Source organism: Tachypleus tridentatus, chromosome 8 (genome assembly GCF_004210375.1).
Source record: "Tachypleus tridentatus isolate NWPU-2018 chromosome 8, ASM421037v1, whole genome shotgun sequence".
NCBI classification, from domain to species: domain Eukaryota; kingdom Metazoa; phylum Arthropoda; class Merostomata; order Xiphosura; family Limulidae; genus Tachypleus; species Tachypleus tridentatus.
In genome coordinates this window covers 132,699,814-132,722,891 of record NC_134832.1, presented here as the reverse complement: position 1 = coordinate 132,722,891, position 23,078 = coordinate 132,699,814, and the positions used below count along the sequence as shown (strand labels likewise).

The window sequence follows — 23,078 nt, the reverse complement described above, 5'->3', positions numbered from 1 at the left end:
CTTCAGCAGGTAAATCCCCTTTTTTCTTAATTTCATATTCCCCCTTTATCAAAGAAAGATGTTTTATCTTTAAATAAGGCAAAGTAAAAAATAAGTGAAATATTACATGTTTCTGAATACATAAAATACTTCTTAGTTATGTTTCTTCCAATTCCTATCTGACATCGTCTTTTCAATGCTTTAAAAATTTGTATTTTGAGATATTTCGTCTTCTTAACAAAATTAAATAGATTGATATAATAATACAGACGAATATTCTGTTAAAATATCGCACCAAGCTTCATTAGTGATTTCTATAGAGAAATATGTTACTGTTAACAAGTCCGTTAACCTAATTTTGTTCAGAAATATAATATAGCATGAAGTTATCAAAGAAAATTATGCATTATTTCGTTTCATTGTTCGACACCAGTCTTTAAAGAAACAGTCGCTGATTGTTTTAAAATCGTCTTCAAACTAACCGAAACAAATCTAGTGCGACTAATCTACGGATGAGTCGTTGTTGTTTTAATGATATCTGCGAAAACTAGTGCGACTAATTTACGGATGATACGTTGTTGTTTTAATGATATCTGCCTTTATGCTTGTGTTTCCAAACAAGTGTAGTGTCACAGTTCAACGTCTGAACTATATCAGAAATATTTCTGCTGCATGAGCCTTAACGATGCGTGCTGCACGTGCACTTCTATTACAGTAACACCAAGACTCTATATTTTCTTCCCAGAACAGCTGAGTAGTTTTCTTCGGGATGATTTTTTTTTTCACTCGAATTAATGTTTAAGATAATCTTCCAGCGGCTCGGCATGGCTAAGTGGTTAAAGCGCTCGACTCCTACTCTGACGGTCGCAGGTTCAAATCCTAACAGTTATGCTTGTTCTTTCAGCTGTAGGGGTGTTAAAATGTGACGGTTTATTCCGCTATTCGTTGGAAAAAAAGAGTAGCCCTATAGATAGCGGTTATTGTGATGATCAGCTGCCTTCTCTCTAGTCTTACACTACTAAATTAGAGACGGCTAGTACAGATAGCCCTCGTGTAGCTGTGCGCGAAATTAAAAGAAACAAATCCGCCACGGATCAAATAGTTCGAACGAACGAGGTTATTTCAGTTATTCCACCAACATTTCATTTCTTTCTTTCGCCCTAGCATATGACTATTAGTTTTGTAGTGATGTTCGTTTGGAAGTTGGGGAATATTAATTGTCAAAATTAGCTTGATCTTCTATGAATTAAATTCGCTTTTTTAGGTAGAAGTTAAAAAGACTGCTATATAAATGAACCATTATAACAAGTACAATAATGTACGTTTATATGCAAAAACAGCTCGTTTGGGCTGAAAACACTTTTACATAGAAGGTCGAACAACGTTTCGACCTTCTATGTAAAAGTGTTTTCAGCCCAAACGAGCCGTTTTGCATATAAATTTTCTCAACAAGTGGGTTTCTCGTCATCACTGACAACAATGTACGGTTCTGTGTCTTCTACAATGATACTAAAAATATTATTAAAAGTTCTGTTATGAATTACCAGAACAGATAACGCATTATATATATAAACAACTTTCAGTAATATATTTCCCGGAAAATAATTTGCTATTGAAACTTCCTGTTACTGTTTTATATAACTATTTACAACATACACAATTATATAATGACTTTTTCTACTTGATAATTCAATTCTACATTTTGAAATAGTTTTACGGAAAGTTTCTTTTCATAGTATTTTCATACTTGGGCAATTTAGTCATACAAAGAGAGATACTTGGATATCTTGAACAGAGTTGCATAGGATTGGATAAAGGATTGTGATACGTAATGACACGCACTGCACGTGTTTTCTCGACGAATCGTGTTGAAACGTTTAGTTTCAAGTAATGATTTTTTAGTAACCTCCTGAGACGTTCTAGGCGAGTGTTGTACAGCACCATTTCAACATTCAAACGGTCATATTTAAACTCGTGTTATGTCAGCCTCTGGTTTTAACTATGAATGTTAGCTCCTTGTAGACGTTCTCCAATAACTAATTAAATATATATATATATTCCTTTGAACTGTTAGCATCTGTAAATTCAGCAATACGTTTTTCCAATACCACTGCCGTGCACCATAAATACTGAAGGTGAGTGTTATAAGTGAATACTTATCAAAAGTAATACACCGTATTATACTTGATCAAAACATCTGAACTTCATTGGTTAGTATAAAAAATAGTATAGACTGCTGACGAAAATTTAAAAAAGACACCTTATGAATAGTATAAATTCCATTTTACCAGATTATATCATTCCTATAAATATATCGAAATAAGTCATTAAAACTTTGTTAACAATCTAGTAACCTATTCATTATCGTTCCGTTACTTTGAAGCTAATTCTTTCTACTTCACTGAATATTTGGTTAATGTGTTAGAAATATTTGTTTTAACAAGAAATGAAAATATAAAGGTTTCTCCAGTAATAGATACGCGGGAAAAGAGCATCTCATTTGAATGAAAGCAATATTTGTTAAATAAATATTGAATGTGAATCAAACGTCCACTTCGAGGCGCCCCCAGTGGCTCAGCGGTATGTCTACAGACCTACAACGCTAAAAACCGGGTTTCGATACCCGTGATGGGCAGAGCACAGATAGCTTTGTGCTTAATTCAAAACAAGAACCACTTCGAGGCGCCATCTCATGGAATATATATATACACATATATAAAATGGATAATAATAGTTCAAAATATTTCCAAATATGTCTATAGAAATTATGTAGTGCCCTATATTACTAGTGTTGTATTGCCCGCATTCGAAATGTTATTCAGAAAACTGTCTTACTTGCGAAACTTACTCTATAAGATTAAGTTTTATATGAACAGTACTAATTCCAAAACGATTATTGATACTCTTGATGACGAGAAACCCACTTGAAGTAAAAACGTATCTCAGAACGGCTGGTATGGGTATTAACACTTTTATTGGTTTATGTTCTCTGCTTTATTAGTAAAAGTGTTAATACCCATACCAGCGTTCTGAGATACAATGGTTATTACTGATAATACTTTCTCCGTTTATTGGTTTTCTCGTTTGTTTTGTTCGGCTATTAAAATAATTAAAACAGTAACGTGTGTGCGTGCGTGCGTGGGAAACTTTTTAAACTTTATTAAACGATACATAAATGGAACTAGGTGTAGGGAAGTACGGGTGATGTCACCATCTGCGTGGGGGAGAGGCTGGTATAGATAGTACTGTGAATTAGAAAGTGAAGGCTACTTAAGAAATGGGCCTGTCATTCCCCATACCTTCATTTCAGACAGAAGTGCTCATATATTAAGGAGTATGTGAATTTCTTCACTTGTTTAGACTCTGAGAGTACCTCTGCAGTCAACCTGTTGTGGTTTTAATACTTGCTTTCGGTACTCAAGTTATAAAAGTACCGTTAGATTTGATGTCTATTACCAGAAAAGTATAACGATTTGTCATTTTAAAGCAGACATTTCGATTCCAAGTGTGTATTGTACTAGAGGTGTTTGGTGGGTATTACGTTTTATAGAATATGTTTAACCCACTTAGTTTTAACCCCACAGTCACTAAGATGCCCCGCACGGCCATGAGATTCATTCATAATATTACGTACCTAACGTCACACGTGGGTAGTCTAGGCTTATTACTTAACTATCTTAATTACTTTAGACTTAAAGCCTATACGATATGTATTTAGATACATAAGTTTTTTACCAACAGTTTTTTCAAAGTCTGACAGTCTTGTCTGTAAAATGGTTGACAAAAAAACAGTCGACTGCGAAAAATATTACAGAGATAAGTACTATATTTTTTTTATTTTTCTTATCTGTTCTCTATTTATTATTATAAAAGTAAGTAGCGTGTAAAAATTAGAACCATTAGCTTGTCCAGAAATAAATGTCGGAATTCTCACAATACCTCTGAATTGTGATAGACAGACTGGACAACCTAAGTGTAGCTCAACGGATTAAATCAACCAACTAACTACTGTCGCTAAAAATGTGTCTTAATTGTCTGCTATTTCAACTCTACTCAGAGTAAGTTTCGCAATCCAAAGGCAGCATGGACAAGAAGGACTTTCGTCTGATTTTTCTCTACGACTTCAAACTTGGACGAAACGTTACCAAAATTACACAGAACACCAACCAGGCATTCGGCTATGGATCTGTTACCGAACATACACTTCAGTATTGGTTCCAAAGGTTTCGTCATGGAGATGAAAGTCTTGAAGACCACGAAGGTCGTGGAAGGAAGCCATCATTATATTAAAACACATGAAGGAAAGCAGCTGAGACAGACCCTTACAGAACAGTACGTGAACTTGCAGAAAAGTTAGGCTCAAGCAAATCAAGCATTGCCAACCACCTGAATGCGATTGAAAAGACCAAAAAGTTGGATAAGTGGGTTCCGCATAAGCTGACTGAAGATCAACAAAATCGGCGTTATACGATCTGTCAAGGATGACGCTCCAAAAATTAAACGAATTGGGAATCAAAGTTTTGCCTCATTCACCTTATTCCCCAGTCCTTTCTCCTACATATTTTAATTTATTTCAAGCACTTTGACAACTTTTCGAACAACAAAGTCTTTCAAACCAGGCAGCTGCAGAAGAAGCTTTCAGGGAATTCATTAGCCATAAAACCTCTGACTTCTACATCAGGGGCATAAACAGCATCGTTACACGTTGGCAAAAGTGTGTTGAAGCAAATGGTGCTTACTTTGATTAAATCATATTTTACAACACTGGTTTATAATTTTCTAAACTTTGCAGTTCAGAAACGACATTTATTTCTGGACAACTTTATTTAGGCTAGATAAGATTAAATTAGGTATATTTTTACAACATACCGCTCGCTAGAAGTGACACCTCGAGAGAAGCACGAGCGTTATATAATTTTATTGGTGTAAAATGTACTTCATGTTATCGTGTAACTTAACCTTTTATGGCGGGAATTTAAAAAAACACAGTTCAAAGTGCAATAAATCAATAAACTGTAATTAGAAAAAAGTACATAATATTAAACGCTTTAAGTTATACAGCATAAGCAAATGTGTTAGTTTTCTACTACAATTGAAAATAATTCTATAAATAAAAAGAGGTTACTTTTGATTTATTTATTTTTATGTGGCTACGATTCTGGTCAAACTGACCGACTTCACACAAAACTAAAGTAGTGAACGTAGCAGAGAAAATTTGAAGATTTATCGAAAAAGTTGGAAATTTATTTTGAAGATTTCAGAGATCACACAAAAGACACCTGTTAATGTTTAGAAGAAGAAAGTATTTTTAATTTCAACATAAATTTCAACTTACACTCGAAAACACTTATAATGTTTGCTGAAAGCTTTCGAAATTTCGTGAAGATGCATAAATCATATCGTATCGGACATTGTAGTGCTATATTGCGCACCCCTACTTTAAATATACGACTTTGCTTTATATTATATAAACTTTGTGCATTCAAATATAAAATATCGCAACAAAAATATGTTTAATATGCAAAACACTATTTTTCCATTAGTATATATTGAATTATCTGTTATCATAATTGTTTCGGTTACCAGTTTGAAAAAAAAACGGAAACATGGGATAAATGACGTCTGATTCATTTTGTAAAATATTATTACATATGTTTGTCAAGTATTGTATTAGCTTTCGTCAGCAATTGTTTTGAATTCGGAAATGTTTTGCGTTTAATCCTATTGCACAAAATAGCAGTAGTTACTTCTAAAAATAATTATTGTTCTTAACTAAGTTGAAGGACACCAAACAGGGATGTAAATACGAACTATCATGAAATTCAAGTGAAAGTGTCTGGAAAAGTGGGTTTAATAGTGTCAGGCTTATAGGCGAAGTTAAACATTTCCACCGTTCATTGCACCTCACTTGAAATACGACAAGTGTTCATTCACCAGTTTCTGAAAAATCACATTTATATTTACTATCTTTTCCCCTTTGATATAATAATAACTGTATTTTGTAAACGTTGATTACAGCAATTCTTGCGTTTGTTTGGTAACTTTTGAAGCAAGAGGTATTTTTAGAAATTTCATTTTATGCTAATGTATCAGTTTTTATTCGCATAAACCAAATGAGACAAATTTTTATGAACATGAAAACCGAAATATTCAGTTTTCTAAGGAGATTCGAACCGCACTATCAAATTGATAGATGTTACTGGGAAACCGGTTTTGTGTATATGCTACAGTTACTGACACACCCTAATGAAAACCAAGAGTGCGAAAACCACTTGGTTATTTATTAATTCTGGTGAATATTTTGTGAATAAATTGTAAATAAACTTCCATCTGTTCGTCTGTCTACCTAACATGAATATGTTAATAACAAAGAATGATTTATTTATTTTAACAGTAAATTAAGTTTAACAAATGTGTGTTCTCATGTAAGCAAAATTTTCGACAACAGTGATGACGTCAGATAGGAATCGCAAAATTTGATTTATGTTTTCGCTAAACTTCCTTTCGTAAAGAGAAGATGAATGAAACTGTTATTTAAATAATGGACACATGACAAATACTTATTATTAGTTTTATTTATGCAATTTATTACTGGCTGGTTCCCAAACTGTAGCCAAACAAACCATATCCGTATTGTAAGCAAATGCTTTTGTTAATGACCGGAACAAGATATTGTGTTGAAGTTATCATATCATCTGATTTTTCTAATAAATCAAGTAGTTACTAAAGACTTTTAAAAATAAGAACAATCTTAACAATAAAATAACCTTGGGTTGATGTTTTATAATAAATATATATAATGTTGGCAATACTTCTTCCATACTTGCAATAAAGTCTGTGTCTGTTTGTTTGTTTTTGAATTTCGCACAAAGCTACTCGAGGGCTATCTACGCTAACCGTCCCTAATTTAGCAGTGTAAGACTAGAGGGAAGGCAGCTAGTCATCACCACCCACCGCAACTCGTGGGCTACTCTTTTACCAACGAATAATGGGATTGATCGTCACATTATAACGCTCCCATGGCTGAAAGGGCGAGCATGTTTGGCGCGATGGGGATGCGAACCCGCGACCCTCAGATTACGAGTCGCACGCCTTAACACGCTTGGCCATGGCGGGAAAGCCTATGTCATAACATGTTTCTTATCAGTCTACGAGAAGGACACGAATTTTAAAGAAACAGTCATTTCGGAACGGAAACAATGCGTGATATCATTCACCTAGATTTTTTTTTGTGAATAGTCACCTATTCTGTTTTGGTAGGATTAGAAAGGTAGTCATGTGACTCCTTTTTATCGATTTTACGCATCGCTAATTTATTAATAAAACAAATACTCCACTGCTACTTCGATTTCCGTCCTTAAAGTACAAATGTATACATTTAAATTTAAGATCCTGGTAGTTATGTTATTCAACTTGCAAACTACCGATCGCAGGTTCGAACCCAGTCACTAAACATGCTCGCCGTATAAGTTGTAGGGGCTTTAGAATGTGACAGTTAATTCAGTTTTACATTGTAAAAGAGTAGTCTAAGAGATGGTAATGTTGAGTAGATATCTCCGCTTAGTCTATCATTTTAAACTATAAAAGACTAATGCAGATAGTCCTTGAGTAGCTTTGCACGAAAGTTAACAAACAAACAAAATATGAAGCTTTGATAACAGGTCATTTTCCAGGTTCATATTTACAACACTGTTAAATAATAAGTCAGTTTCTTCTCGGATGATTTTATCGAAAGCAAATCATGATAGCAATTAGATTTCAAAGTTCTTTTGGGAAAGCGGAAATGTTATATGACGTGGTGTAATAGTTTTCGTAATGAGAAAGCAAAACAAAATTATAAAATTTATAAAACCTCTCGGTGTTCCAGAACATTCCAAAACACTAAACAACAATCTCCACTTATAAAATATGCTAAAAAGTGTTTAAAATATTTAAAACCAAATCGGTTTCAAAGCAACGAATGAATAAGTAGAACTTAAATCTCAAGTGTTAACTTTTACAACTGTGCTAACTTTATTGTGATTTCTTCACCAGAATTAATAGTTTACACTAGTGATTGATTCAAAACCCGTAGCACACATACCCTTGGGGTTATACAGATACCTTTCTGGCGGTAGGTCTTAATTTCACAAGATAGGAATATATCTCACACCTTCACCTTCCATTCTGAAGCGCTAACAAAGAAAACATTTCGGTATTGTAACTGTCATTAACCAACAGTATATTTTGAATATCTTAAGTATTGCAACTGTTGTTATCCAAGAGTATATTCAGTGATGTCGAGAAACCCACTTGTTGAGAAATTTTATATCCAAAACGGCTCGTTTGGGTTGAGAAAATATTTTACATAGAAGAGCGAACAACGTTTCGATTGAAAACACTCAAATACTAAATCCAATATAAAGGAACGCCTTTATACCTATATTAATATAATAAAATAAATAAAATTATATATTTCGACACACAGTTACACAACCCCTTTCAAACATGTGGTCAGCTTCCGGTCAGTTACCTCTTTCTTTGTGAACCTGACGATGACCGAAGAAGGTCGAAAATGATGCGTATTCGTTGATAACGACGAACATACAGACAAACTTTTTCGTGTTTCTTGAGAGCCAAATATGGTCAACTTTGCGTGACGGAGTGTCCCCTTAGTGTAGATGTTGGTAACTTAAGGCCCGCGGTCCGTATCCGGCCTTCAGTCCTCAAACGAAATATCACATCCACCCGGCCATTAGTGGTCCTGAAATAAATTCAAGTGTGTAACTTAATGTGGCCGTCCATCCGCTCACAGACATGGCCTCTGACACCTGTGTGGAATGAGTTTGCCGACCCTTACCTCTGTGTGAGTACATAACTTACACTTCATCACTCAAGTGATATTGTACATTATAGAGTGTGTGCCATCACATGTACAATACACATGCAAATTTACTTTGTGTACGTACATCACAAGTAAAAGAATGCACACACACATGCACCATTATATGCACATATCATAATATTATAATGCACACCAACAACGATGATATACATATTGGATATACAGACAAATAATTCGTTTGTAATATCATTTCCTTTACGAAAAAAGTTCATGAACAAGTAAAACAAAATAAAAGAAACTTAAATTATATAAATGGGTGCACCAAAAAGTGAGGACACAAGGTAGAAATGGGTATGGTAAAATGAAACTTTCTTTGTAAAACCTCACTAGGGGGCTTGTCCGACATCCGGTCCATGCCTCCTTGGTTTTTTTTATGTTAATGATACTTTATAACTTATGGGTTCATACAAAAGGGTGTATATGATTCTTCTACTTTTCTGTACGCAGTAACGTACCCATGACGTCGATACACAGAAAACTTTTAGGTTTTTTTTTTTTTTACCTTTGTGATTTAATCCACCTATACAGCTAATGTATAAAATTCTGTTGCCTTCTCATGAAATGCCCGGCATGGCCAGGTTGGTTAAGGCGTTCGACTCGTAATCTGAGGTTCGAATCCCGGTCACACCAAACATGCTCAACGTTTCAGCTGTGGGGACATTATAATGTGACGGTCAATCTTACTATTCGTTGGTAAAAGAATAGCCCAAGAGTTGGCGGTGGGTAGTGATGACTAGCTGTCTTCCCTCTAGTCTTACACTGCTAAGTTAGGGTGGGCTAGCTCAGATAGCTCTTGAGTAGCTTTGCGCGAAATTAAAAAAACAAACAAAAAAACAAACATTCTCATGAAATTTAGAAAGGAGGAACAAGTTGTAAAGAACAAAAAATATAAACACATTATGAGTCTCCACAAATATCTGGTTCTACTGGTATTGTATACACAGACTTTACAGTACATGTATTGTCTTCAATAATTCGGTTCACAGAAACCTCTACTCATTGTATGATAAGCATAACTAAGTTTGATAAATTTAGCCAACTTGAGCTATTGTATATAGAGTAGAAAGAATCAAAGATGAAGGCATATATCGTATGTTGGACACGTCCCCTTGTGTTTTGTCATACCATATCCATTCCTACCTTGTTTCTTCACTTTTTGGTGCGCCCATTCCTACACTTTTCTACCTAGCACACTACTAACATACTGCATGTTGCCCTGATATTTTGGTCAAAAGTTATTGAGAAAATATAATATTCAGAGTAGAATGGTACAAAACCATTTGCTCTTGTAGTTTCACTCCCCACGTTACTGATGAGTCTACATCACTCCTTTACAGCTTCCCTCAGCCTCCATTAAATATTAACCCTTGGTGTTGACTATGATTCCACCTCCTTTTTACTACTGTTTTTCTTTTAAACAAGACAATTTCTTAGTCACAATGCGACTCAACTATTAATAAACCATTTATGTAATTAAGCAGAAAGTGAACTGGAAACCTTTCTATTATTATAAAAAATCATAAAATACTAGAAGGAAATAGAACATTTAAAAGTGCTGGATCTGCGAAACTATATTTAAATTGAAGTATAATTTGATGTAAGATTATTATAGTTTCAGATGTTTTGTGTTCTAGAGAGAGATACAATTATTTTAAAAGGAAGGTTTAGACTTTTGTTTCATTATTAAGAGCAAAGCTACACAATGAGTTATTTGTGCTGTGCCCACCACGAGTATCAAACCCGATGCTCAGTATTATAAGCATTCACACTTACCGCTAAAACGCTAGGGAATTTGTGAGTGAGGCGGAATTTCACCTGTCAAGTCCACTGAGTTATCTAATTATAATCTTTGTCGAATAAACTTTGTAGCTGTTTCCGAAAAGAAATGTCAAATTGTGATTCAAACAAATTTGAGCTTTAGGTTGAAGTTAAATATATATTTGATTTTACTGTATGTATTTGGCCCGGCCTGGCCAGGTGGTTAAGGCGTGCGACTCGTAATACGAGGGTCGCGGGTTCACATCCCCATCGCACCAAACATGCTCGCCTTTCCAGCCGTGGGGCTTTATAATTTCACGGTCAATCTTACTATTCGTTAGTAAAAAAGTAGCTGCTAAATTAAGGACGGCTAGCGCAGATAGCTGTCGCGTAGCTTTTCATGAGATCCAAAACAAACAAACTGTATGAATTTGTATGCACTATAAACTTGTTAATGTACACAGTTATACAAGAAACATCGTAAAGCAAAATCAATTTGAAGTTGTATATTTTTTCTACTTTATTTCTTAAATTAACTAACATTTCAGCCTGACATGGCCAAGCGTGTAAGGCGTGCGACTCGTAATCCGAGGGTCGCGGGTTCGCGCCCGCGTCGCGCTAAACATGCTCGCCCTCCCAGCCGTGGGGGCGTATAATGTGACGGTCAATCCCACTATTCGTTGGCAAAAGAGTAGCCCAAGAGTTGGCGGTGGGTGGTGATGACTAGCTGCCTTCCCTCTAGTCTTACACTGCTAAATTAGGGACGGCTAGCACAGATAGCCCTCGAGTAGCTTTGTGCGAAATTCCAAAACAAACTAACATTTCATGAAATCGAGTACCTAATAACATTAGAAGTACACTCACACATGTCCTGTCACTTTTAAGAATCAAGGCTATACAATGTACATATTTATATATCTCATGCTTTGATCATGTTTTACAGGTCGGAAGTCGACAGAATAAGGCTTAGTGGCTTTAAGCACCAGAATCCGAAATTTTAAATGTTACTTTGGGTGATTTTGATGTTGGTTGCCTAGGAAATAGATTGTTTCATCAATCATGGGTAATCCCACAGAATTAGAACAGACATCACACGCCGAACAGTACCAAACTTCACCTGGATCTGAAACCACTCTCTGTGGTTTCTTACCGCCGCCATATTCAAATAGTCAAGACAATCTACACGAATCTTCTTCGTCCTCGACCAATGAGACTTTAGTCCCATCCATCTCGTCAAACAACCTGAACAGCATGACACTATCTCCATCTTGCAGTCAAACTGAAAACACTGATATGAATGATGCAGCAGAACAACAAAACAGGCATGAATCCGTTTCGGTTAGTGTTGGAGTGAATGAAGAAGTCATAACATCTCGCATCTTGTGGCCTCACAGCACCTCGTGCACGTTTGCCTGCATTAGTTCTATCGTTGGTATATACAGCATCAACAGGTTTCTCTGTTGGTTTATTTGTATAAAGGTAAGTGTGTATCTGTTGTTGTTTTTTTGTAATATAACCTACCTGAGGTAATATAAATAAACATTGGGTGCAAAGTTAGATACACACATAGAATATTAACCCCATCTAGATAATGTTTGATAGGTATAGCATATAAATGCAAGCTTTTCTGCTAATTTAATATATCCCCAGCATGTCTACTATTGATTATTGATCGTCCAAGTAGCTGTTCTTGAATGTGCTCTGGTGACGGACCAGTAACTCAATGTTGACGACGAGTAGGCCCTCTGGTGCTGTGTAACTTATTGGTCCCTCTCCGTGAATGCACAGAACACGAGAGCTGAAAAACCTTGTCAAGTTAATACATTCAAAATCGGAAAATATTTCTGGTAGATACATTACTGTGTTTAGTCGCATACCTTTTGACGTTTCCTGTTTTTCCTTTTTGGTTTCTGGACAACTTACAAAATGTCAAACTTAAGTCATTTATACAAGTGCTTGACACATTTCTCTTACATAAGGAACACTTTGGCATAGAGCCAAAACTTCGGACTAGGTAGAATATTTCAGACAAAACATTATTTACTTACAATTAACTCCGTTTCATTCAACAGTTCTCTATCTAACATCTAGTTGCAGTGGTTTAACAATTACATTTTTCTTGATTGTATAAGCTTAGAACGTTTTTTTCCTGTTTCATCTGTGTCCTCAATTTAGATTCAATTTATTAAAATAATTTAGGTGTTGTGATAGTATAGTGTATGTGATGTTTCACTTTTTTTTCAAAGTGTAATTTACTGCTTTATTTATAACGAGATTTATCAAACCTTTCCATTGGGTAAGCTCGCAAGAAATTTCGAGAGGTGAACGAATTTTACTCACTTAGCTTGATTAAAGATAACACATAAATTAATGTAATAAGAATAAGAACATAAACCGGATTCTTATTTGTAGCTGTAACATTTCGTTGGTTTCATACATATGACCTGAAGATTTGTTTAACTTTATGTCTGATAACTTTCATTATCCTGGTATCTGTTTTGTTTGAATTGTTTACTTTTTAAATTTAGCGCGCTTGTTGAGGTTATTAAAATATACGTGAAATGTAAATTAATAAATTGTTTTAGTTTTGTTTTTTTTTGGACTTCGCGCGAAACTACACGAAGGCTATCTGCACTAGCTTTCCCTAATTTTGCTGTGTAAGAATAGAGGGGAGGCAGCTAGTTATCACCACCCACCGCCTACTCTTTGAATATTCTTTTACCAACGAATAGTGGGATTGACCGTCACATTATAACGCCCCAAGGCTGAAAGGGCGATCATGTTTGGCATGACGGGGATTTAAACCAGTGATACTCAGATTACGAGTCGAGCACTCTAACTCACTGGCCATGCCAGGCCCAATCAATAAATGCTCAATCAGGCGTCGCGAGACATTGGCACGTGAGAACTGTGTCCTTATTTTATTTGACAATACCCCGAATTTCCAGTTGGTGTCTTGCAAAATCAGAATTCTTTAATCATTCAATAAAATAGCGACGCTTCTGTGCACAATAAAGAAAAAATAGATAAACAAATATATAATAACAGTAAATGTTGCAAGGATCAAAGAACTTTCTTGAAAGTGACCGAAACGGATGAGTGGTTACAAAAGGCATGAACAATTTGTTATCTTTGACTGATATATTGTTTTGTAAGTAAAACACTCTAATTTATTGTGCAATTAATCTAACTTATTTTTGTGTAACATTTGTATGTATAGGTTTGCATTTTCAGAATAAAGTGCCCACTTAAATTCGATGTTAAATAACATATATATCATTTGTTTATAAAAGCAGTCACTAAAATATATGTTACATGACATGTGCGTGTATGGACAGATAGATAAACAATTATTAAAAAACAAAATGAATTACAATTGGAAAATTGGAAAACAAATTTTCTGTGAAAGATATTCAGACCAATGTACTGATAACTTTAATTAAATTATATGAGTATATTTATCTATCGCTTTAGCGTTCAAGGTATAATTTCGTAACTGTTTAAGCTACTGAAACAACTTTTGGAAAAAAAACAATACATGTGTGTGTGATTGGTGTAATGGTTTCTACCAGTGGACGAAATCGAGTCAGAAAGAATAATGAAAAATTTAGTACACGTAACGAGAAAAAAAATTTCGTTTTCAACTTTCACTTTTGTGTGTGTGTTTTCTTTAGCAAAGCCACATCGGGCTATCTGCTGAGCCCACCGAGTGGAATCGAACGTCTGATTTTAGCGTTGTAAATCCGTAGAGTTACATTTATCGTGACGAACGTTCACTGATAGGTCTAATAGAAATTTCATTTACTAGCTTCGTATTTCTATATCCTATTCGAAACATAACTCAATAAATAAAAATATAAATCTCAGAAACATCTAGATTGAAAATACATGTTGAAACAATACGTTGGGGCACATTTAATTCTTGTGGTTTACGTAAACAGCTGATGATGTATGCTGCCTCCAGTGACATAGCGGTGTGTCTGCGGACTCACAGCGTTCGAAATCGGATTTTTTCATACCCGTGGTGAGCAGAACACAGATAGCCCATTGTGTAACATTGTAGTAAGTTTCACAACAAACAACTTGTATATTATTAAGACTCTTCGAACGAATATCGTATCATAAGTTTTTCAAAGGAAACAATCTATTCAAGCGAGTTATTATTATTGAGTTTTAAGAAAGGTAAATAATTTCTGTAATCCTCATATTTAGCAAAACAAATGATAGAAAAATCGTTTTGTTTTATGTTTCGTTTAAAACGAAACAAGAGCGAATCCTTAATAACAGCCGAACTTGAGTTTATCTTAGACAGGAGTATAATTATTTAATATATGAAACTTTTTTTTTTCCTTTTTACTAGCTATACTTTTGTTCACCTTCGTCACCAGACAAGGGGCGGACGTACACCAGATTCGGATTTATTATTCATCCGGTTCTCTACCGTCGTACCCTCAAAATGAAATTCCTTTAGGCATGATTAGAGTAAATTAATCTATGAAACCTTGGGCGTAGTCAAATACATCAGTGGAAAGGGTTTGGTCTCCTAAGTCCAAAACTGTAATTAGATCTCAAATCTGTCAAGCAATAATGGAGCTACGACCTAAATGTTTGTGCCTGAGAAACTTAGAACCATTCTGTACGCCGCTATTCTCACAGTTGTTCTGTGTTTGAAAGTTGTCGTGTATACGGTTTTAGACGGTAACAGACAAGTTAGAAGTACATTTTGCCCTAGTCCATGATGCAATGATGTTATACTTGCAAGAACTCGCAGCGCCGTCATCATTACATCTGCTAGAAATAGTCGGTCATTTCTTGTACGAGATTACTTTCTCATGGTTAAAACTACCACGTAAAGTTTAACCCTAGAGCTGTTAATTGCAAAGGAGATATATAAATCTATCTATGTGGAAAATAAAGCTCATTGATATGAATAACATACAACGAAGATATGAGATTGTTTGTTCGTAATGCGATGTATTGATGAAATAATTTCAGGGGTATGAATAACATACAACCAAGATATAAACTTGTTTATTCGTAATATGTGGTAAATTTCAAAATAAATGAACTAAACTAAAAGTATACAAAAACAAATTTGGTCTGTGAATGTTTGTGAATCTTCACAAACCATAGAATGTGTGAAATAAAATTCGCCGTGTAAGCAAAAAATCAAAATGGAAAAAGGAACGGGGAAAATATATTAAAATAAAATGTTCTAATAGAATAAATTACTAACATAACATCAGCATTTAAAGAACATATACATATGCATATATACGATAAAACCTGCGCAGTTCTGCCTCAAAGAACGAATATTCTTACCCACTATTTTAAGTCAAAGTACCTTTATGTATAGCACGTGAAAACAAAATCAAACATGAAAAATTTATACTTTTTTCTTATTTTAATAAAGCAAAGGGATAGACAAACAAGACATCGAATACAATGCCTTTAGACAAACAAGACATCGAATACAATGCCTTCAGACAAACAAGACATCGAATACAATGCCTTTTAATTTAGTCGTTGTGATCATGACGTTATATTTTAATAAAAGCCTTACGAAACGTTAAAAATTTTGATGGATAATTTTGAGGATTAGAGTTGTGACCTCAGTTTAATGAATTTAAATACGTGAACCAAACCGTAGGTAGATGAGAGTTTCATTACACTATCTTCAAGAAAAATACTTTGCTACAACTTATCAAACTTGGGAATTCGGTTTCAATATAAAATAAACATAGCAATATACGAAATTCATAAATTATCCTTGTTATCGAAGTTAGATGTTGGACTTTCACTGTTTTTCCAACAGCGTGGGTAACAATACTTTTCTTCAATAATTTGGTGAAACGAATGATATAGAAATATTTTAACAAACAAGCACTTCGTGAAACATTTTATGTTCTTTTTTTTCACTTCCAGCATGTTTTATTGTTGAGTTCCTGATCTTGTCCATGGTACTTGGAGTTCCTTTTCTATGCCTGCAGATGACTTTAGGACAATATATAGGATCAGGACTGGTAGATATGTGGTACATTTCTCCAGCATTTAAGGGTAAGTTTAAACACCCTGATGGAATTTAGGGTTGCAGAATATTCTTTGCAGTAGCTGTGTTATAAAAATACATCTATAAATGTTCTACACTTTTTATTCATCTAGGAATTGATTTGCTCTTCTATACGCTTACATTGTTTTAGGAGTGTACACCGCAGTACCTGTTGCATGGCTTTTGTGTATTTCAAAGATTCCTTGATTACATCCAATCAAAAATACCTCTGGGAAACGTGTCAAGGAAATTTCTCCAGAAACTGTAAGTGTAAACAGTTTATATCCTTTGTATTACTTTTTTTTTCGGATGGGAAAATAAATAATATTCGTTTATAATTTCAAAAAAACAACCTTTAACTGGAATTCAGAATTTCCAAGATGAATATATAACATTTGTACTTAAGTTAGCTACACTGTAAACTAAATGATTACTTTAAGAAACGTGCAGTATCCCGTAAAGGTGAGAAATCATAAACACAAAATTCAGTGACAAAATTCGTCCACTTTCACCAGGCAACAATACAAAATACATAATCAAGAAGGATATCTGTGTGGAAACAAAACCATTAAGGTATGCGTTCACCAAGATAAAAGGCTTCCAATTATACCTATCGTTTAATCTTTTCATACTTAAAACAGCTATTCAATCCAAAGACACATCGTCCAAGTCGTCGAACAACAGGGCCTATACATTTTTGTTTGACTAACTTTTAAAACTAAGGCTGAAAAAAACAGTCGTTCTGGTATGCTTGGAGAGCTTGAAGAAAGGTGAGATGTGCTTTAAACATGACAAACTTGCAATAGAGCTTTTTGTAATACAAACTACGCTTCAGAGCTATTGTCAAGATGCACGAACGTCAGATAGAACATGACTGGACGCGCGGACTTGAACTGTAACAACATCGTAAGGCTACATAATACTTTAATATGCGCACTCAATATCTGTATAATAATTTTGATTTCAGCTTAAATTTCTCTTCAATAACAACATTCCGTTTTAATCATTGTGGAAGAGGGAAGTTAAATGTCTTTCTCCCCAACATTCTCCTTCATATATTTCGGGTGATGACATTTAATGTTTGAGGTAAAACATCTATTTTATTTATGAAAATAGTAAAGAAACACTCATATTCACTTGACATTATTAAAAGAAACACGTTCATATTTAACTGATCCCAGCAGTGAATACATTTTGAGGTTTCCACATAAATTGAATATGAAAGATTAAGCTGATAATTCACGTTTCTGTATTGCGTATTTTCAAGACAACTTACCAGGAAGTTTGGGCCGACTGGGGTTTAATTGTTAGATTGTTCGAACTATGAATGCGAGGATTCACGGATGGTATCTCTTTGCGGCGAAAACGCGCACCGCACCTTGGAATTGTGGGTGCACTCTTACAGTGTTGCTCAAATTTCACTATTTTGCGAGATAAGAGTAGCCAAAGAGTTGGCTGTAAATGCTGTTTATTATCTGCCGTCCTTGATTACTGCAAGCTCAAAATTACGGATATGTGCAGATAGCAAAATTCTAAAATAAACAAGTAAAAGCCAGTTTCTTTTGTCTCTTAGATTAAGTGAGATGTCTCTATGGTTCAGATACGGCCGTCCCTAATACTAATTAAAAACCAGAGAGAAAGCACTCAGCTACAAGGAACTTTCGTAACTAAACATCGAAATCGACTGTCACCCGATAATATATCAATAGCTCAAAAGAGAAATGAATATCAGGTAGCACCACGTTTCGAAATCAAGACTTTAGGATTCCCAATACGAGACACTGATGACTAAGCCACGCTCACTTGCCTTCTGAATCGTTACACATAGATTATTCCTTGTAATATAAAGTGAGATCATAAAACAAACATTTCACTCAAACTGTCCTATTAACATTTTGCTACAACTTCTACTTCAAGTTACTGGATAACAGTTGCCTTCCCCTTCCCAGTGGCTGAGCAATAAGTCTGAAGGCTTATAACATTAAAATCAGTTTTTTATATGCACGCACTGTACGTAGTGCAGATAGCTATGTGCAATTTCAGGCTTATTAACAAACAAATAAACAGCCGTACAGTCTTTTAATTAAGCCTAAAGTTTTACTAGTTGATGTTGTAAGTGAAAAAAAAACATGCAGTTTTTGTTGTTTCTTTCTCATACGTTCATTCTTTGATAGCCCTAATTACGTCATCATCATGTTATTTTTTGGTGACGTCTTTAGTATTGGTTAAAAAAATTCGTTCTAATGTTGCATAAACACAAATAAAATTCCATTGTAGTCCTCAAAATACTACTCGTATAGGCCTGTAATAAACAAAGCAGATAATGAAAGACAGAGTCTAGTATATAAGTTTACACAAGGCTTTCCAAGTTCCTTGAATCCTGTAAAACTAATTAAATTAGTTAAACCCGTTTTATGAGAAATAGAATCTGTTATAGGAGGAAAACAACACGTATGATAACACTTATTGTCTACACTATATAACACACACACGCATATATATAGATATATATACATTAAGTCTTAAACCTTTGAAGGAAACCGGCACTTGTCTGGTAATATATACAGTAAACGTTATGTAATACACATAAAGGCAGCTTTGAGAAAGTGTAATACATATGCGATTGTATAATATACACTATGTTATATATATAGAAAATACCTAATATAACATAAATATATATATATATATACACATTAAATATTAAAGATTTGAGAAAGCTGATAGGTTTGATAAAATATTTAGTAGAAAATGCATAATATCCATAACGTAAAAAAAAGCTTTGAGAAAAATAACACACGCATAATAGAAAATAAGTAATATACGTTAAATACGATCTTAGAGGAAAGTAACACATATCTGATAAAACATCAATTTTATTACGTCATATAAGTTAAGTGTGGCTTTGAAGAAAAGTAAAACGTTTGATAACAAGTTTAGTAAAAATCATGTATATATATATAATTTTTTGCTCTAATAGATGGTGTGTTTGATTTTCATATGTCTTTAATTTTTGCTTTCATTTTCAGCTCATTAAATGGAATGTCAAGTGGACAAAATCGAGCATTTTCGACACCATCTGCATTTAATTTCTTGCAATTTCGTTTAAAACAATGCATACTATATACCTAGGTATTAAATGAAATAAAGTATCATAATAAATGTTTTGGGTGTAATGTGTTCATGCATTGAAGTATTGTATAGTCTTGCATGTAATGTTTGAATGAAATTATATATATACACACGTGTATTTAATTCATAAATCTTCGAGAAAACTAACACACGTCTGATAACAAATATAGTAGATATTATCTCTATATGTGTGTGTTTTCAGTGATGGATCTTTAAGAAAGCTTGCAGCTAACACGCTTGGTACACACTATTACGTAGTTAAAGTTAAGTGGATAACTAGAATAAATATATGAAGTAAAACATATATGGTAGAAAACACGTAATATTCGTTAAATTTCTTTGTTTCTTTTTAGAATTTTCATACAAAGCTATAAAAGGACTATCTGCACATAGTCGTTCCTAATTTTGAACTGAGAGAGTACAGGGAATGCAGCTAGTTAACTGTACCTACCACTAACTCTTGAGGAACTTAACTAATCGGTTGTCACTCATGTCCGCAAACTGTAGCTCATGTTTGTGCAGCAGTGGAATGTGGATAGTTAACGTTTCGGTTCACCGCACACACAATTTAAAAACGAAAAACTGAAAAAACAAATCAGTGAAACAGACATTTCACAAGGAATTGTTGATGTTAGTATGAGCTTTAGCTCATAATATTTAAGTTTGACAAACACATTTTTAGCTGCAACATAGCGTATCATAGAATGGCTATGAATTGTTTGTTTTTCAAGTACAAACCTTTAGCTCATTGACAAGTTTGAGATGTAATTAAAGTTTTGGTGTCAGGAGGTCAAACCCTTTTGATTGATGTATTTAACCACGCCCAAGGTCTCATAGATAATTTACTTTAATGCTACCTAAAACAATTTCTAATTGAGGGTAGGCTGGTAGAAATTCGATTGAGTAATAAAAGCGGCTATACGATAACCATAAGCTTGGCGCACAAAAACAGATCTAATAAAAAGAGAAAATAACGGTCACGTTGATTACATTACTCTAATCCTGCCTTAAAACTATCAGGTGCCGAGGCTGTTAAGAATTTTTTTTTTTTTTTTACAAAACAACGGACATCCATCACGTTGTAGTCGCCGGACTTAAAATGAAAATGAAAGTCATATCTTGCCTTTCTGTCTGATTACAGATTGTGTTGAAAGCCAAAACCAATCATCACTGGATTTCGTTGGATGGTCAGTTTCATCTTATTTTCAGTAAGTCCATTTCTTTATGAAGAACTGTTACAATTTTAGCATACACACCAATAACATGCAACGTCATAAACAAATACATTTAATTAGATAGTGTATTCTCAGTGCAGAGCCACAGAATGGCTTAAGTTTTGACTTAAAATCTCTGATGGTAATATCACAAAGTGTTTTATATTATACCAATATATGTATGTTGTTGTTTACTTTTTTACTACACAAATAATGACACTTTAGCAGACAGTTTTTATTTTCCTTCATTTCCATAATTCGGATGCATTTTTAACACCGCTATTCCACATTTCTGAGTCACGAAAATCGTCTCTACTTTGTAATATACCTAAAATGTATATATTTCTCTATATAAATGTGGCTAGAAACACTTTGCATCCAATTTCATTTTAAACACTTAAAGAAACCTTTACACATTGAATTTGTCTGTTGATAACAAGTTTCAACTTGATGCATAAGTTTCGCTTTTAAAGTCTTGTCCTTCCTTCTCATAGTGGCAACGTACTATACAGAAACGCCAACAACAACCAGATGGGATATATAAGATTTGAAATAGCGTTTAATCTAGCCGTTGTATGGTTAATTGTCTTCCTTGTTCTCAGCCGTGGAAACCAGTTGTACGGAAAGGTGAGACAGATTGAGTTATCTCTACTGCAAGTGCTTTAGCATGACTTATGATAAATAAATGTTTGTTTGTTTTTTTTATCTAGCTGTTGATTCATAGTTCCAAAATGAGTGTGATTCAAACAAGAAAATTTCGTTTGTTATTAAGCACAAATCTTCACAAAGGGCTGTTTGTACTCTGCCCACCAGAGGCATCAAAATACAGTCTCTAGCAGCACATGTCGCTGTGTAGGGGAGGGGAAAGATGCTTACCAATTAATTAAATTTTCTACGTATCTCAGCAAAAGTAGTTCAGTGATTAAAGCTTAGTGAACTACATGCAAATTAGATCAACTAAAATAAAATGAGAATAATAATAATATTTAAAAAAAAATATGCAAAGCTTCATGAACATGCGCAGAACTAGTCTTCTCTCAAAGTTGAAATCTATTTTGTCAAATATTTAGACCATCAAATAATAAGATAATTGCCAAACATTATTTGCAAAAAAAAGATACACTTTTACCCTGGCCCAGCATGGTCAAGCGTGTTAAGGCGTGCGACTTGTAATCTGAGGGTTGCGGGTTCCCATCCCGTCGCACAAAACACATGCTCGCCCTTTCAGCGGTGGGGCGTTATAATGTGACGGTCAATTCCACTATTCGTTGGTAAAAGTAGCCCAAGAGTTAGCGTTGGGTGGTGATGACTAGCTGCCTTCCCTCTAGTCTTACACTGCTAAATCAGGGACGGCTAGCACAGATAGCCCTCGAGTAGCTTTGTGCCAAATTCAAGAACAAACAAACACTTTTACTATGTAACTACTATAACATATTTATATAAATTACAAAAAGAATTAGTTCTATATAGCAAATGTATATATCATATATGCGTTAGGTTTGACAGTTTTGTAAATGTAAAACTACTATGACCTATTCATGTAAATTAGAGAAAGAACTACTTCTTTGTGCTTGCTAGGTATTTGAGTATAATCACATGACTTTTGACTGAGACTTTTATATGTTTCTCGCTAGTAAGTTATCATTTTTATTTCCTAGCTAGGTGGTTAAGGCACTTGACTCGCAATCCGAGGGTCGCGTGCTCGAACCCCCATCACACCGAACATGCTCGTCCTTTTAGCCGTGGGGGCGTTATACAGTGACGGTCAATCCCACTATTCGTTGGTAAAAGGGTAGCCCAAGAGTTGGCGTTGGGTGGTGATAACTAGCTGCCTTCCCTCTAGTCTTACACTGCTAAATTAGGGACGGCTAGCGCAGATAGCCCTCGTGTAGCTTTGCGCGAAATTCATAAAGAAACATAAACAAACAAAAAATAAAACACTTTTAGTCGTTTCATCCAAATTACATGAGGCAAGGATGCGTCTTTTAACGTGACCTGTTTAACTTGTACAGAGAAAAAATCCTGATAGAAATTGAGGATTTACCAGTACGGATCCCTGGCG

At 34.5% G+C, this 23,078-nt stretch overlaps 1 protein-coding gene and 1 long non-coding RNA gene across 2 annotated transcripts; both read left to right on the top strand.

Moving 5' to 3' along the window:
• The first annotated feature begins 1,907 nt into the window (after nt 1-1,907).
• On the top strand, nt 1,908-16,707 carry LOC143224012 (uncharacterized). Its single transcript, XM_076452478.1, has 4 exons — nt 1,908-2,114; nt 11,565-12,100; nt 15,317-15,470; nt 16,547-16,707. Exons 2-4 carry the CDS (start codon nt 11,681-11,683, stop codon nt 16,705-16,707), a joined length of 735 nt encoding a protein of 244 aa, XP_076308593.1. The 5' UTR covers nt 1,908-2,114; nt 11,565-11,680.
• Nucleotides 16,708-16,851: 144 nt separating this feature from the next.
• On the top strand, nt 16,852-21,713 carry LOC143224286 (uncharacterized). Its single transcript, XR_013013316.1, has 3 exons — nt 16,852-16,934; nt 20,944-21,010; nt 21,511-21,713. It is a non-coding gene; the product is annotated as an uncharacterized LOC143224286 (long non-coding RNA).
• The last annotated feature ends 1,365 nt before the right edge of the window (nt 21,714-23,078 follow it).